We start from the raw sequence: 16,076 nt of genomic DNA, 5'->3' as shown, positions 1-16,076 counted from the left end.
TCACAGTAATTTCCGATCACATGAGTCTGAAATGGCTTAACTCCATCAAGTCACCGTCCGGAAGAATTGCTCGATGGGCCGTTTTCCTTCAGCAATTCGACTTCGAAGTCCAGTACCGTAAAGGATCGATGAACAAAGTAGCCGACAGCCTGTCCCGAAACCCGTTGCCGTCCCTAGATTCCGTATGTTTATCCGAGATAGAAACAACTCAGTGCAAATGGTACAACAAAAAGTTACAGGAGGTGGAAAAAGACCCAGCAAATTTTCCTGACTACGCCGTTGAAAATGGAAAACTGTTGCGACATTTCTGGGACTCATCCGACTTCACAGAAGATGGAACCGGCCACCCTGGAAACTCTGTGTACCATCCGAACAGCGAACAGAAGTACTGCAGGAAAACCACGACTCAGAACTAGCAGGTCACATGGGGATTGCCAAAACGATTGCACGGATAGCCAGAAACTACTACTGGCCAGGGATGTTTAGAGACATTGCGAAATACGTGAGAAACTGCACATCGTGCCAAAAGTACAAAGTTTCGCAACAGAAAACCCCTGGTAAGATGCAACCACACCGAATGGCGGATGCGCCGTTCAAAGAAGTATCCACGGACATAGTTGGACCATTGCCACGGTCAAAAAAGGGAAACTCCTACATCGTGGTAATGCAAGACCGGTTCACAAAGTGGGTAGAGTGTCGTCCGTTGCGGAAAGCTACCGCCAAAACTGTTTATTCGGCCCTCTACGAACAAGTCATCCTGAAATATGGTTGCCCAAAACTAGTAATATCCGACAATGGAGTACAATTTGACAGCAGACTATTCAAGAACAGTCTCCGAGAGCTGAATATCGCTCACCGTTTCACACCACCGTATACTCCTCAGTGCAACCCTGTAGAAAGAGCTAACCGTACCCTAAAGACAATGATAGCACAGTTTTGTGAAGCCGATCAACGAACCTGGGATGAAAAGATAGGAGAGTTAACGTTTGCCATCAACACCGCTAAACAGGAGTCTACTGGATTCACACCGGCATTTTTGAATTATGGAAGGGAACTAGAAGTCCCAGGGGCGATTTATTCGACAAACCCCCACAATAATGAAATGAACGGAGAATCCAACCGTCCAGAAGAGGAAAATAGAGACATGACTTACCGTACTCAACAGATCAAACATCTCCAGGAGGCTTATGAGTTCGTCCGTACCAAACTGTACCGTGCCTTCCAGCAACAGGCTCACCACTACAATATTTGACGAAGAGAAATCCGATACCATGTGGGAGATAAAGTTCTGCGCCGGGACCGTCCTTTATCCTCTGCCGTTGACAGTTTCGCCGCCAAGTTGGCTCCGAAGTTTTCCGGTCCGTTCACCGTTGTTAAAGTCGTTTCACCTGTCGTCTATGACCTGAAAGATACAGAGGGTAGAAAAATCACTAACATACACATTAAAGATTTAAAACCATTTCATGCATAATAATATTATTGACATGATCCGTTAACCGTTCTATAGAAATAACCTCTGAAAGGAGGAAATCCGTTATTTTTTTTTTGTTGCCGAATATATATTATTTTTCCGTTACCGAATATACATATGTATATAATTTTTCCGTTACCGATTATATTATTATTTTCCGTTTACCTGTTGATCTGAATAACTGTAGTTGCTCGGCCAACCAGAACCAGTGTTCCGTAAGACAAAAGGTGTCTAGTTAACATGTTTCAGATGGAACATTTACACCTGGGGGAGATCTTGGGAGAAGGCAGCTTTGGGCGTGTCTATAGAGGCCAACGACACGGCCAAGCAGTGGCGGTGAAAAGGACTATGTTGACTCACCACGCCATCCAGGAAGTCGACATACTCAGGTCCTTAGAACATACAAATATAATACCCCTGCAAGAGGCCATCATAGAGGGAGACTACCTTTTTATGGTAATGCCTCTGTGCGACGAGGACCTAAATGCCTTCCTGCGTCGAGAAGGGCCGAGGAACCAGCCGTCTCGGTTCTTCCGCGTGATGCGGCAGTTGGCAGCAGCCGTGACGGAGTGTCATCGTCGGCAAATAGTACACCGAGACATCAAGCCAGCCAATATCTTACGCCGCCAGTGCCGATTCCTGCTGGCAGATTTTGGGTTGGCCGAAACACTTACCACCACCCGACCCCTGCTCACCGAGCCAGCAGGAACCATGGTGTACTGGGCACCGGAACAGCGCAGGCTAGAGCCGTATGACACGTCCGTCGACCTGTGGGCGTTGGGGTTAGTGGCCGTAGAGGTGGCGACCGGCCTACCGTGCCGTCAGGGTGAGGAGGAACAGCATTGGGCCTCATCCCTGGACGACAAATACCGTGCGGAGATGGAGCGGTTGAGATTCCCCGTCCGATGGTATATCGAAGGTTTGCTCCAGGATAACCCGTCCCACCGGAGACCTGCTGCACAGTGGGAGTGGCCTGGAACCGATACCGTCCTGTTAGTTGAAACTGTAGCTCAGCCACCCCCACTGATACCGGTGTCCACACTGAGACCAGCACCGCTTCCACCAATTGCTCCGTTAACGCCACCACCCCAACTGTCTCCCGTCCCACAGGAACCGCCAGCACCAGGGAAGACACTGATTTTGCCTTCAAGACTAGCATCCAAAATCCAGGCTCATCCGAACCCCCGTCTGTGGTCACCCAGTCTTCGGACTGAGGTCATCGCCCTGATACCAACCACCGTCAAGGGCAGACGCCGGCTCCGGCTGAAGCTCAGGTTTCCCTCCGGCACTGCCCACCGTCTCTGGGTGCCAGTGGATTGAAACCGTAAGAATTATCTTCCTGAAAAAAAAAAGAGAAATTTGCGCCAGTCAAACCGTGTGTTCACCGTATAGAAATGAAAATACCAGGTAATAATGATCTTACCTCTTTTCAGAATACCGTCTGACGGCTGCAACATGAGCGACTCAGACTTTCTGGAACGACTGGACGAGGAGCTGGGTCTTGTCGAGCCAGTAAAAGACCAGGAACCGGAATCTCCTCCCCGTCCTGTGCCGTTGCCGTTGGGGGCACTCAAAGCATTTGGTCGCCCCAAACCAAGCACCTCTTCCGCTGTCACTGACCGTTCCACATCATCACCCAGGAAGCAGGAACTACAACAGGCGGCTGTTCCGACTCAGAGGCAGAATGCAATGGAAATGGACATTCCAGCTGAAAAGAGAAATAAGCAAGATAAACGTTATTTCATAAACAAGGGGAAGATTTCCAAACAACCGGATAATCGTCAACATGACATCCATCGACACAACAACCGTCCAGCTCAAATAACAACCAAGATTCCAGCCAGAGTACGTACAGTTGGCACAATGGGGCCCAATGTCTACTTAGAGCTTCGCCCTAATATGTGTTGGAGATGTGGCCAAGGGGAGCACAGTCGAGCACACTGCACCGGTACCCCGATTCTCTTCTGCAGCAGTTGCGGCCTGCTAGGTACATTAACCAGAAATTGTACTTGTCAGTCTCATCACCGTCAACGCGAGGCTGCCGTCCAATGTGATATCCCCAGCGCATCCACCCAATCCGAACCGCCCCGGAAGAAATCGAACAAGTTCCGCATGCCAACCAGTAGGGAGTTAGCCCTCCGTGCCTGTCCAAGATGTCGAGAACTCCGTGAGGCCAAGGACAATAGCAAGGAGAAATCACGTACAACTGAAGCCCGTCACTAACTTAGTTATAACCGATTACACCGTAACAATTCCGTTCAAATTCCGTACAGGCACCACCGTTGACCGAAATACCGTATCTACAGATTTTCATCCGTTCAGCATGCAATTATAAATCAAACCTGTTAAAACTGTCCGAAAAATCTGTTACTTATGTAAGGAATACCAATAAAGGATACTGTTTCACCTTGCAACTGAGTATATCCGTCTATTAATCCAATAGATATAACCAATTTCTGTCCTGAACCGAATCGAAATTATTGTACCGTCAATTTAACACTGTTTACCGGAAGAAAACACCGTCTACCTGAAAACAGAATACAGAGAAAAACCGTTCCAAGAAGAAAAGTTGACCACGAGGAACGATGAAGATTGGAGAGTTTATTGTTAGAAATTACCCACCTGCGAGTCTCCTGCCGGCTCCGAGAGTCCCAACGTCCGTATAGCCAGGTCGGAAGGGGTGAACCGGTCCATTGAGCCCCCACGTCGAGCTGTTGGAGGCTTTCCACCTGTTGCAGCTCCCACGATTCCTGGGTAACCTACAAAACCACGATGGAATTCAAACACCCGCCAAACACAGTTAAATTAGGTACTCACCGGAGGGATGAAGCGTGGCACGTTTCCGACCAGCGATAAAGATGGATTTCCACATGGAGAAAGAAGATTTTCCACTATAATAATTGAACATCCACGCACGGAACGCTGAACAAAGTTCTTTGACAAGATGGCGGAGACCTGTGCCGAAATGACTGACGCTGACGTTTCTGCGTGCGCATTGGAACTACCATTCCAACCATAGAGAAGATAAGTACTATCGAATACAGCTATTGTAAACTGGTCACGAGTATATAGGTGGCGCGCGCGAAAGCAAGGTCATTATTTCTAGGGGTAGATAGAGTCGTGAAATTAAACTCACTATTTCATCGTAAGTTAATTTCTTCCGAGATGGAGGGGGTGTGATGAACCCCAGTTTTCTGAGGAAAATTGGAGTTCATCTTAGTGCATTTTTACGTTTTAAATTCCCGTCTTTGAAAATATTTTGTAACGTGCGTTTCTCGGAGAAGCCTTAATCTCGAGCGCCAGCTATTCTTTTCAATAGGAAGAATAGCAAACCTACCAGGGTAGCTGCTAGCCAGAGACAGAGCTCGGTGTTGTCTAGGGTAGTAGCGACAACGAAGAAGTCAAAATCGAACTATGTAAAAGTTTATTCACAACTTCGGAAACTAGTCACATGTACAAGGGAGATATGTGTGATATAAAATGTGAGTGATTCTATCAGTGAAAATACATTCGGGAAATCTTATCCGGTCACGAGCACTTTATGAAATTTGTACCGGGTGTAGTGAAAAATTAACGGTTCAATAAAAATGCGCCAACCAGAACTGACGAATGCTAAGGACTTGCTATACGGTATCGGTGTGTAGTTGTATTTCTCCGGGAATGAAACACAATAAGGGCGGGTCGGTTCGTGACTTTTATTCGCTGCCCCAAGGGTTATAGCACACCATGATTGACAGCGAAGAAAATGTCTATTTTTAACGCAACTACGGGATTTCACTGATTACGTGCGGTATCTCTTATTCTCTGCCCCAAGGGTTATAGCACACCATGATTGACAGAAAAGAAGAGATTTCGGATCTAACACTTATGACGCGGAACGCGGACAGGGGGGGTTGACGGAACTTTCCCTTCAGTAACGTGCGGTATCTCTTATTCTCTGCCCCAAGGGTTATAGCACACCATGATTGACAGAAAAGAAGAGATTTCGGATCTAACACTTATAACGCGGACAGGGTAAAGAACGATAAAATACAACAGGAAACGATACAGTACAGCAGTGTCAAAGTTAAAGAAGTAACGGCGTAGGTCTAACAAAGAAACTGAACGGTACAGACGGGGACCTACCTCCTTTGTTTCAAGCACTCGAAACTCAAAGGATTTAAAAAGAAAAAAAAACTAAAAAATTAACTCTAAGCACTGATGCAAATAACACAAAATGATTATTCTCAACGGCGAAAGTACTACGGAAAATCAACTGAATTTATACTAGAAGTTAGAAACCACGTTAGAAAGCGAAATAATACTCAAGCGAAAGGAAAGCACTGAAGTAAAATTCAAAAGTGAGCCGACGAACTGAAGTAACAGTCGAAAAGTTGAAAAGTGACCGTCGCGGGGGGAAAATTTGCTTTTATAGGCATATCCCCTCTCACGGTAAAAATCCGAAAATTCCAGAATACGACAAGACTGAAAAACGTCGTCAGCTCCGGTTTATCGCATATCAACAGATGAAAAACGTTGAAATCTTCAGCGGCATGTAAGAAAAACAACGTAAAATACAGATAAGCGGTTTTTTACATTTACTCCGCCTGTCGGAATGAACGTACGGAATATTCGAGAATTAAAATATTTTCAAAGACGGAAATTTAAAACGAAAAAAATTCACTAAGATGAACTCCAATTTTCCTCAGAAAACTGGGGTTCACTACACCCCCTGCATCTAGGAAGAAATTAACTTACGATGAAATAGTGAGCTTAATTTCACGACTCTATCTACCCCTAGTACCTTACTTTCGCGCGCGCCACCTGTATATGCACGTGACCAGATCACAAGTACAGATTACAGAGTAGAACTTATCACAAGTACCTATTCCTCTCTATGGTTGGCAAGGGTAGTTCCAATGCGCACGCAGAAATGTCAGCGTCAGTCACCTCGGCGCAGGTCTCCGCCATCTTGTCAAAGAACTTTGTTCAGCGTTCCGTGGATAAATGGTGTATAATAGTGGAAAATCTTCTTTCTCTATGTGGAAATCCATCTTTATCGCTGGTCGGAAACGTGCCATGTTTCATCCTCCCGGTGAGTACCTAATTTAACTGTGTTTGGCGGGTGTTTGAATTCCATCGTGGTTTTGTAGGTTACCCAGGATTCGTGGGAGCTGCAACAGGTGGAAAGCCTCCAGTACGTGGGGTGCAATGGACTGGTATGCCCCTTTCGACCTGGCTATACGGACGTTGGGACTCTCGGAGCCGGCATGAGACTTGCAGGTGGGTAATTTCTAACAATAATTCTCTGATCTTCATCGTTCCTCGGGGTCCACTTTTCTGCTTGGAACGGTCTTCCTCTGCTTTCTGTTTTCAGGTAGACGGTGTTTTCTTCAGGTAGACAGTGTTAAATTGACGGTACAATAATTTCGATTCGGTTCAGGACAGAAATTGGTTAGATCTATTGGATTAATAGACGGATATACTCAGTTGTAATGTGAAACAGTATCCTTTATTGGTATTCCTTACATAAGTATTAGATTTTTCGGACAGTTTTAACAGGTTTGATTTATAATTGCATGTTGAACGGATGAAAATCTGTAGATACGGTATTTCGGTCAACGGTGGTGCCTGTACGGAATTTGAACGGAATTGTGACGGTGTAGTTGGTTATAATTATGTTTAATAATGGGCATCCTATTAACGAGATTTCTCCTTGTAGGTAGCTTCGGCTTCTTGGACAGGCACCGAGGGCTAACTCCCTACTGGTTGACATGCGGAATCTGTTCAACTTCTTCCGGGGTGGTTCTATCCGCTGATTCGTGAAGATAGACTGTCTGGATGCACTGGTTCTGGTTGATCGAGCAACTACAGTTATTCAGATAAACAGGTAAACGGAAAATAATAATATAATCGGTAACGGAAAAATTATATACATATGTATATTCGGTAACGGAAAAATAATATATATTCGGTAACAACAAAAAAAAATAACGGATTTCCTCCTTTCAGAGGTTATTTCTATAGAACGGTTAACGGATCATGACAATAATATTATTATGCATGAAATGGTTTTAAATCTTTGATGTGTATGTTAGTGATTTTTCTACCCTCTGTATCTTTCAGGTCATAGACGACAGGTGAAACGACTTTAACAACGGTGAACGGACCGGAAAACTTCGGAGCCAACTTGGCGGCGAAACTGTCAACGGCCGAGGATAAAGGACGGTCTCGGCGTAGAACTTTATCTCCCACATGGTATCGGACTTCTCTTCGTCGAAGATTGTAGTGGTGAGCCTGTTGTTGGAAGGCACGGTATAGTTTAGTACGGACGAACTCATAAGCCTCCTGGAGATGTTTGATCTGTTGAGTACGGTAAGTCATGTCTCTGTTTTCTTCTTCTGTACGGTTGGATTCTCCGTTCATTTCATTATTGTGGGGGTTTGTCGAATAAATCGCCCTCGGGACTTCTAGTTCCCTTCCATAATTTAAAAATGCCGGTGTGAATCCAGTAGACTCCTGTTTAGCGGTATTGATGGCAAACGTTAACTCTCCTATCTTTTCATCCCAGGTTCGTTGATCGGCTTCACAAAACTGTGCTATCATGGTCTTCAGGGTACGGTTAGCTCTTTCTACAGGGTTGCACTGAGGAGTATACGGTGGTGTGAAACGGTGAGCAATGTTCAGCTCTCGGAGACTGTTCTTGAATAGCCTGCTGTCGAATTGTACTCCATTGTCGGATATTACTAGTTTTGGGCAACCGTATTTCAGTATGACTTGTTCGTAGAGGGCCGAATAAACAGTTTTGGCGGTGGCTTTCCGCAACGGACGACACTCTACCCACTTTGTGAACCGGTCTTGCATTACCACGATGTAGGAGTTTCCCTTTTTTGACCGTGGCAATGGTCCAACTATGTCCGTGGATACTTCTTTGAACGGCGCATCCGCCATTCGGTGTGGTTGCATCTTACCAGGGGTTTTCTGTTGCGAAACTTTGTACTTTTGGCACGATGTGCAGTTCCTCACGTATTTCGCAATGTCTCTAAACATCCCTGGCCAGTAATAATTTCTGGCTATCCGTGCAATCGTCTTAGCAATCCCCATGTGACCTGCTAGTTCTGAGTCGTGGTTTTCCTGCAGTACTTCTGTTCGCTGTTCGGATGGTACACAGAGTTTCCAGGGTTGGCCGGTTCCATCTTCTGTGAAGTCGGATGAGTCCCAGAAATGTCGCAACAGTTTTCCATTTTCAACGGCGTAGTCAGGAAAATTTGTTGGGTCTTTTTCCACCTCCTGTAACTTCTTTTTGTACCATTTGCACTGGGTTGTTTCTATTTCGGCCAGGTATACGGAATCTACGGACGGCAACGGTTTAGGTGACGGGTTGTCCGCAGGTGTATTAAGGTATTTTCTCCGGTCCTGCACCTCAACAGCTTCTTGAATTTTCGGTGTTGGTTTGGCAATCAGTCGACCTTCCAGGTAACAGTCCGCGGTACTGAGGTTAATAGAAAAATTGAACCTTCCTAATACGTCCATTCCTAGAATGAGGTCAACTGGTAAATCAGGCACCAACAAAAATTTTACGTCGGTCAAGGAATAATCAGCCAGGTGAACAGCGGTAGTGTAGAGTTTGGGTGTTGTCGTGGGTTGACCATTTGCAACCACCACGAAACCATTCTCAACATGTTGTCCGGTGATTCCCTTGCTTTCACATTGTTTTGCCACTTTCCGACTTACGAAACTCTTCGTGGCTCCAGTGTCAATTAATGCTTTGTAGTGCTTTTCGGCTATCTTAACTTCGACAATCGGTCGGTTATCATTCCAGGCGGTCGATGTTATGGGAGTCAGTGTGTTGGGAGATATGGTCGACTCCTTCTCCATACCTCCGTCTAGTTTTCCGGACGGCAGGGACAATCTCGTGAGAGAATGTTCTCCCTCTGGCATCGAGAACAGAAGATTTTCGGTGGCCTGCGACATTCTCGACGCATGTGGCCATATCCACCACATCGGAAACACTGTGTCTGGAAGGACACTCTCCTCCCTGATGATGATTGGGTCCGGTCAGCGTGGCTATTTTCGGCTCGACGACGGGGTGGCGGTGTTGAATTTCCGGATCTACCTTCGGACCTGTCTCCAGAAGTTGGACGATGTGATTCCTGTTGCCGGACTATTGACTCTCTGGATCGGTGTGACTTTGGACGGCTTTCCCCCTGCGGAGAAAGTCGTGTCTGGTCGGCTGGTGTCGGCGGGATTGATTTCCTATGATCAGTTGTTTGTACCTGTTCTCCGGTATCCACAGAAAAACTCGCCTGATATCGGTTCGGTTGGCGGGGAGTGTACGTTAGGTGAGGTTCCTCCACGAAACCTGGTTTGGAGGGTGGCCGGGTGTACTGGCTCATCTGCCACTGGACCAGTTCAAAAACTTTTCCCTTACGGAGAAGTTCATCATACGTCTTGGTCTCCTGGAAGGCCAAGGCCTGCTGTAAGGGCGGGATCAACCTCTGTCGGATGAGTCGGATCTGCTCCACTTCGGATGGTTTTGTATAGGTGAGCTTCTGGAATAAGTTCTGCATCCGGGTAACATACAGAAGCAGCTTTTCTTCAGGACCTTGTGTTCGTCTTTTTATTTCCTCCAACAGATTCTCCTCATAGTTAACAGGCAGAAACGCTTCTTTCAGTTAGTTGCTGAAATCCTCCCAGTCCTCGAAAGTACCCCTCCTGGGAATAAACCAATCCCTTGCATCTTTTCGTAGTAATTCGTAAACTGATTCGAAAACTTGTTCCAGGGACACTTTACGGGATTCAGCCAGTCTCTCCACTTCCTCAAGGAATCCGGTCACACTTCCAGTGCCATCAAAGGAAATGTTCCATTTGTGTACAGGGACAGTCGGTATTGTTGATCGGGACTCCGGTTCTGATCTGGCAGGTGTAGTGACAATTGGTCGGTCAGGACTTATCCACGGTGCAGGTAAGTGTGGAAAAGACACCCTTCGTGTAGAATTAATCCATCTACCCTGTGTCAGACCCTCAGGTGTTGTTGTTCTACAGTCCTGTGACTGCGTGAGAGGTATCGCTGGTAACTGTCGCAGTAATGCTGTACATGTCTGCCGTGTCTCATTCATGACCTGTTCTAATGTTGGATTCCTTACAGGTGTACCAGTACGTGAGACATCCACTGCTACAGGAGGATCGACACCATCTCCCAAGTCGATAAGTGATGGCTCTCGGAGCCCTGAAATCCGTTCCGGTTGGATCGGTGACACACCAGGTGAACTGGGCACCTCCACATCTAAGAGAGACCTCTGATGTCGGTTAGATGGTTGCGGCTGTTCACGATTACTCTTCTGACGTAGCTCCTCCAGTGTCTCCAATGCCTTAGCAGTAGTTGCCTTCATTTGTCCAACCAGTTGTAACTGTGCTGTGTCTGCAGTAACAATAAAGTCCAGCCTTCCTTGAATGTGTATTAATCGGGTGTAAATTCGCGAAAATTCGTTAGCCGCATTCTCATGATTGAAGTTCTGAAGGGATTCCACCAAATCGGTGAGTTTATTTTGGCAAATCTCAATCTCCGAGGCGGGGTTCAATGACGTTGGGGGTAATAGAGGTTCATTAGACTGAAGTACTTGTCGTAGTAGACTCCGTTTAGTCATCACAGTACCCGGTATCGATTGTCCTCTCAGTTGTAATTCGTATGTAAGTTCATCACTGAGTAACCGGTTCACATCCATGTTCGACATATTATTTTCAACTAAGTCCGATTCAGAACGCACCAATCTTTCACACTCGGTATGTCTTTCACAATCTGTTTAAGTTCTAAGTCCAACCCGGTGAGTTAATCGTTAGCTAACCTACTCACTTAAGTTCGAAGTGGGTATCGGTGTAACCCAAAAAAAAAAGTCTAAGTCCCGGTGTATCAGAAAAAAAAAAAAAAAAAAGTTCAAGTCCCGGCGTACCAAAATAATCTAAGTCCCGATGTATCACACTAAAAATTTTACAAGTCCGACGTTACTCGAAAAAAAACTTCAATCAGTCCCACTAAAGTCCGAAAATATTCGCGAAATACCGCACACACTCGCAAGTTGTTTCGTATAGTCCGGGAAATGTCCCGAAATTCGAATCGCACCAGAACGCACAGGTCAAATTCCAAACAGTTTTTCAAGTTCAATATTCGGAAAATAAATCGCAATAATCGAATTTCAGTTTTCAGAAAAATCAGCAATAATTGGTAAGTTTCAACAGTACAGGTCAAAAGAAAATAAAAGCAGGTAGACAAGTTATCAATAGGGTAATAGGTGATTCACTATTAAACTGATAGGTAAATCAAACCTATTAAATTTTACCAATTGTGACAATAAATTTTCAATGTTCGGAAATTCACTCACCTTCAATACGAAATTAAAACAGTTCAATTCAATAAATCAGAAATAATAAGAAATCGGAAATAATTTTCACTGATATTAAGGCGCAACAACAGTTCAGTTCTCAATAACTCAATAAAGTAATCGGCAAAAGGAATAATCACAAATTAATTAAATTATTTCCAATAGGTTTCAACAATAGGAAAATTTTCAGAATATAGTCCAATTCAATTCACAGTATAACAGTTCAATACAGGGTGGCAGGTAATAAAACACAGATCAAGTTTATTTTTCACAGTTCTCGGTTCAAGAAATAGTTACTCACTGTTCTTAGGTTTTACTCACTGTTTCGGGAATTCACTCACTGTCCGGTTAATGTTTCTCACCTCTGTTGTTTCCTACTAGATTTTGCACTGTCCCTGCTCGGGCGCCATTTTGTAACGTGCGTTTCTCGGAGAAGCCTTAATCTCGAGCGCCAGCTATTCTTTTCAATAGGAAGAATAGCAAACCTACCAGGGTAGCTGCTAGCCAGAGACAGAGCTCGGTGTTGTCTAGGGTAGTAGCGACAACGAAGAAGTCAAAATCGAACTATGTAAAAGTTTATTCACAACTTCGGAAACTAGTCACATGTACAAGGGAGATATGTGTGATATAAAATGTGAGTGATTCTATCAGTGAAAATACATTCGGGAAATCTTATCCGGTCACGAGCACTTTATGAAATTTGTACCGGGTGTAGTGAAAAATTAACGGTTCAATAAAAATGCGCCAACCAGAACTGACGAATGCTAAGGACTTGCTATACGGTATCGGTGTGTAGTTGTATTTCTCCGGGAATGAAACACAATAAGGGCGGGTCGGTTCGTGACTTTTATTCGCTGCCCCAAGGGTTATAGCACACCATGATTGACAGCGAAGAAAATGTCTATTTTTAACGCAACTACGGGATTTCACTGATTACGTGCGGTATCTCTTATTCTCTGCCCCAAGGGTTATAGCACACCATGATTGACAGAAAAGAAGAGATTTCGGATCTAACACTTATGACGCGGAACGCGGACAGGGGGGGTTGACGGAACTTTCCCTTCAGTAACGTGCGGTATCTCTTATTCTCTGCCCCAAGGGTTATAGCACACCATGATTGACAGAAAAGAAGAGATTTCGGATCTAACACTTATAACGCGGACAGGGTAAAGAACGATAAAATACAACAGGAAACGATACAGTACAGCAGTGTCAAAGTTAAAGAAGTAACGGCGTAGGTCTAACAAAGAAACTGAACGGTACAGACGGGGACCTACCTCCTTTGTTTCAAGCACTCGAAACTCAAAGGATTTAAAAAGAAAAAAAAACTAAAAAATTAACTCTAAGCACTGATGCAAATAACACAAAATGATTATTCTCAACGGCGAAAGTACTACGGAAAATCAACTGAATTTATACTAGAAGTTAGAAACCACGTTAGAAAGCGAAATAATACTCAAGCGAAAGGAAAGCACTGAAGTAAAATTCAAAAGTGAGCCGACGAACTGAAGTAACAGTCGAAAAGTTGAAAAGTGACCGTCGCGGGGGGAAAATTTGCTTTTATAGGCATATCCCCTCTCACGGTAAAAATCCGAAAATTCCAGAATACGACAAGACTGAAAAACGTCGTCAGCTCCGGTTTATCGCATATCAACAGATGAAAAACGTTGAAATCTTCAGCGGCATGTAAGAAAAACAACGTAAAATACAGATAAGCGGTTTTTTACATTTACTCCGCCTGTCGGAATGAACGTACGGAATATTCGAGAATTAAAATATTTTCAAAGACGGAAATTTAAAACGAAAAAAATTCACTAAGATGAACTCCAATTTTCCTCAGAAAACTGGGGTTCATTACAATTTTAATTCTCGAATATTCCGTACGTTCATTCCGACAGGCAGAGTAAATGTAAAAAACCGCTTATCTGTATTTTACGTTGTTTTTCTTACATGCCGCTGAAGATTTCGACGTTTTTCATCTGTTGATATGCGATAAACCGGAGCTGACGACGTTTTTCATTCTTGTCGTATTCTGGAATTTTCAGATTTTTACCGTGAGAGGGGATATGCCTATAAAAGCAAATTTTCCCCCGCGACGGTCACTTTTGAATTTTACTTCAGTGCTTTCCTTTCGCTTGAGTACATTTCGCTTTCTAACGTGGTTTCTAACTTCTGTTATAAATTCAGTTGATTTTCCGTATTACTTTCGCCGTTGAAGATAATCATTTTGTGATATTTGCATCAGTGCTTAGAGTTAATTTTTTAGTTTTTTTTTTCTTTCAAATCCTTTGAGTTTCGAGTGCTTGAAACAAAGGAGGTAGGTCCCCGTCTGTACCGTTCAGTTTCTTTGTTAGACCTACGCCGTTACTTCTTTAACTTTGACACTGCTGTACTGTATCGTTTCCTGTTGTATTTTATCGTTCTTTACCCTGTCCGCGTTCCGCGTCATAAGTGTTAAATCCGAAATCTCTTCTTTTCTGTCAATCATGGTGTGCTATAACCCTTGGGGTAGAGAATAAGAGATACCGCACGTAGTCATTGAGATCCCGTAGTTGCGTTAAAAATAGACATTTTCTTCGCTGTCAATCATGGTGTGCTACAACCCTTGGGGCAGCGAATAAAAGTCTCGAACAGGTCCGCCCTAGCCCTTGGGGTACTGAAGGGAAAGTTCCGTCAACCCCCCTGTCCGCGTTCCGCGTCATAAGTGTTAAATCCGAAATCTCTTCTTTTCTGTCAATCATGGCGTGCTATAACCCTTGGGGCAGAGAATAAGAGATACCGCACGTAGTCAGTGAAATCCCGTAGTTGCGTTAAAAATAGACATTTTCTTCGCTGTCAATCATGGTGTGCTACAACCCTTGGGGCAGCGAATAAAAGTCTCGAACAGACCCGCCCTTATTGTGTTTCATTCCCGGAGAAATACAACTACACACCGATACCGTATAGCATTCGTCAGTTCTGGTTGGCGCATTTTTATTGAACCGTTAATTTTTCACTACACCCGGTATAAATTTCATAAAGTGCTCGTGACCGGATAAGATTTCCCGAATGTATTTTCACTTATAGAATCACTCATATCTCACATATCTCCCTTGTACATATAACTAGTTTCCGAAGGTGTGAATAAACTTTTACATAATTCGATTTTGACTTCTTCGTTGTCGCTACTACCCTAGACAACACCGAGCTCTGTCTCTGGCTAGCAGCTACCCTGGTAGGTTTGCTATTCTTCCTATTGAAAAGAATAGCTGGCGCTCGAGATTAAAGGCTTCTCCGAGAAACGCACGTTACAGATTCAGGAACCAATTCCATGTGACCACTGACGGGATAATCTTGAATGAACTCTTTATAAGCGTTGCAAGATCGGGGTTGTTATCGAGACCAGGGGATGATTGAACAGACGATAGAAAAACAGATAGAAAACTCACATTTGCCAGTTCACTCTTGTGACAAAACTGCCATGTCGAATTGTTTTTGGATTAATATGAATTAAAATAAAGTTTACAGGTAAATGCGTTCCCAACGTAGATTCCAATACAGGCCTGCAAATGTGAGTTATGCAATGCTCGGGAGGCGCTTTTGAATGCTTGCATGGACCTAATCGAGATCTGGGTGGGTCAAGCATGAAATTCAATGAGGTAATTTACAAAACCCAATAAATAGCCCTGATGAAGAATCAATAAAGATTCGAAACGTTAGCAATTTCAACAAGGGTTTTTTGTTTCCTGTTGATATTTCACCAGTCCTCAAGCTGAGATTACCCATTATTGGGTACTAGTTGAAGATTTGAGAGGATTTAATCGATTATGAATTTTTTTTTGGAATCACAAAGAGAAGTTCTCTACAGAGTGACTCTTTTCTGTTTTGTTCACAGTTCTCTTTAGATTATGCTTACTCATCAAAATAATATTCTTTTACTGTTGATATATCCACAAAAATTGAATCTTTCACGAGGAATTCAGCTCTGAAGGATGATCTGTTCGGTTCAACGGGTATAACATCATTTAGGTGAATCAAACTTTTGACCGCATATCCTGAAGATTTTTTGTTCAACTTGCTGTAGTTGTACCTGGGGGAAAATAAACGTACCTATCCTCAAACTCAAATTACTGGAAATTGGCTACTATTTAACTCTAGAGACTCATTTTGGATGAATAGTTCCAAAACTATTGGGAGTTGAATGATTGCAAATTACAAAATATAGTCGACGTTAGATGTGAAAGATGTATCATTCATCTACAGATAGA

General features: G+C 43.9%; 1 protein-coding gene across 1 annotated transcript; it reads left to right on the top strand.

Annotated features, from left to right (window-relative positions):
• Nucleotides 1-1,930: 1,930 nt before the first annotated feature.
• On the top strand, nucleotides 1,931-2,791 carry LOC123310278 (serine/threonine-protein kinase fused-like). The gene has a single exon (XM_044893747.1). It carries the CDS (start codon nucleotides 1,931-1,933, stop codon nucleotides 2,789-2,791), a length of 861 nt encoding a protein of 286 aa, XP_044749682.1.
• Nucleotides 2,792-16,076: the final 13,285 nt, after the last annotated feature.

This window comes from Coccinella septempunctata, chromosome 3 (genome assembly GCF_907165205.1).
Source record: "Coccinella septempunctata chromosome 3, icCocSept1.1, whole genome shotgun sequence".
Classification (NCBI taxonomy): Eukaryota; Metazoa; Arthropoda; class Insecta; order Coleoptera; family Coccinellidae; genus Coccinella; species Coccinella septempunctata.
Note: the sequence above shows the minus strand (reverse complement) of the source record. Positions and strands in the feature narration are given on the sequence as shown.

What these genes read in the sequence shown, in the direction of transcription:
- LOC123310278 (XM_044893747.1), top strand. Translation starts at nt 1,931, where the DNA reads ATGCCTCTGTGCGACGAGGACCTAAATGCCTTCCTGCGTCGAGAAGGG.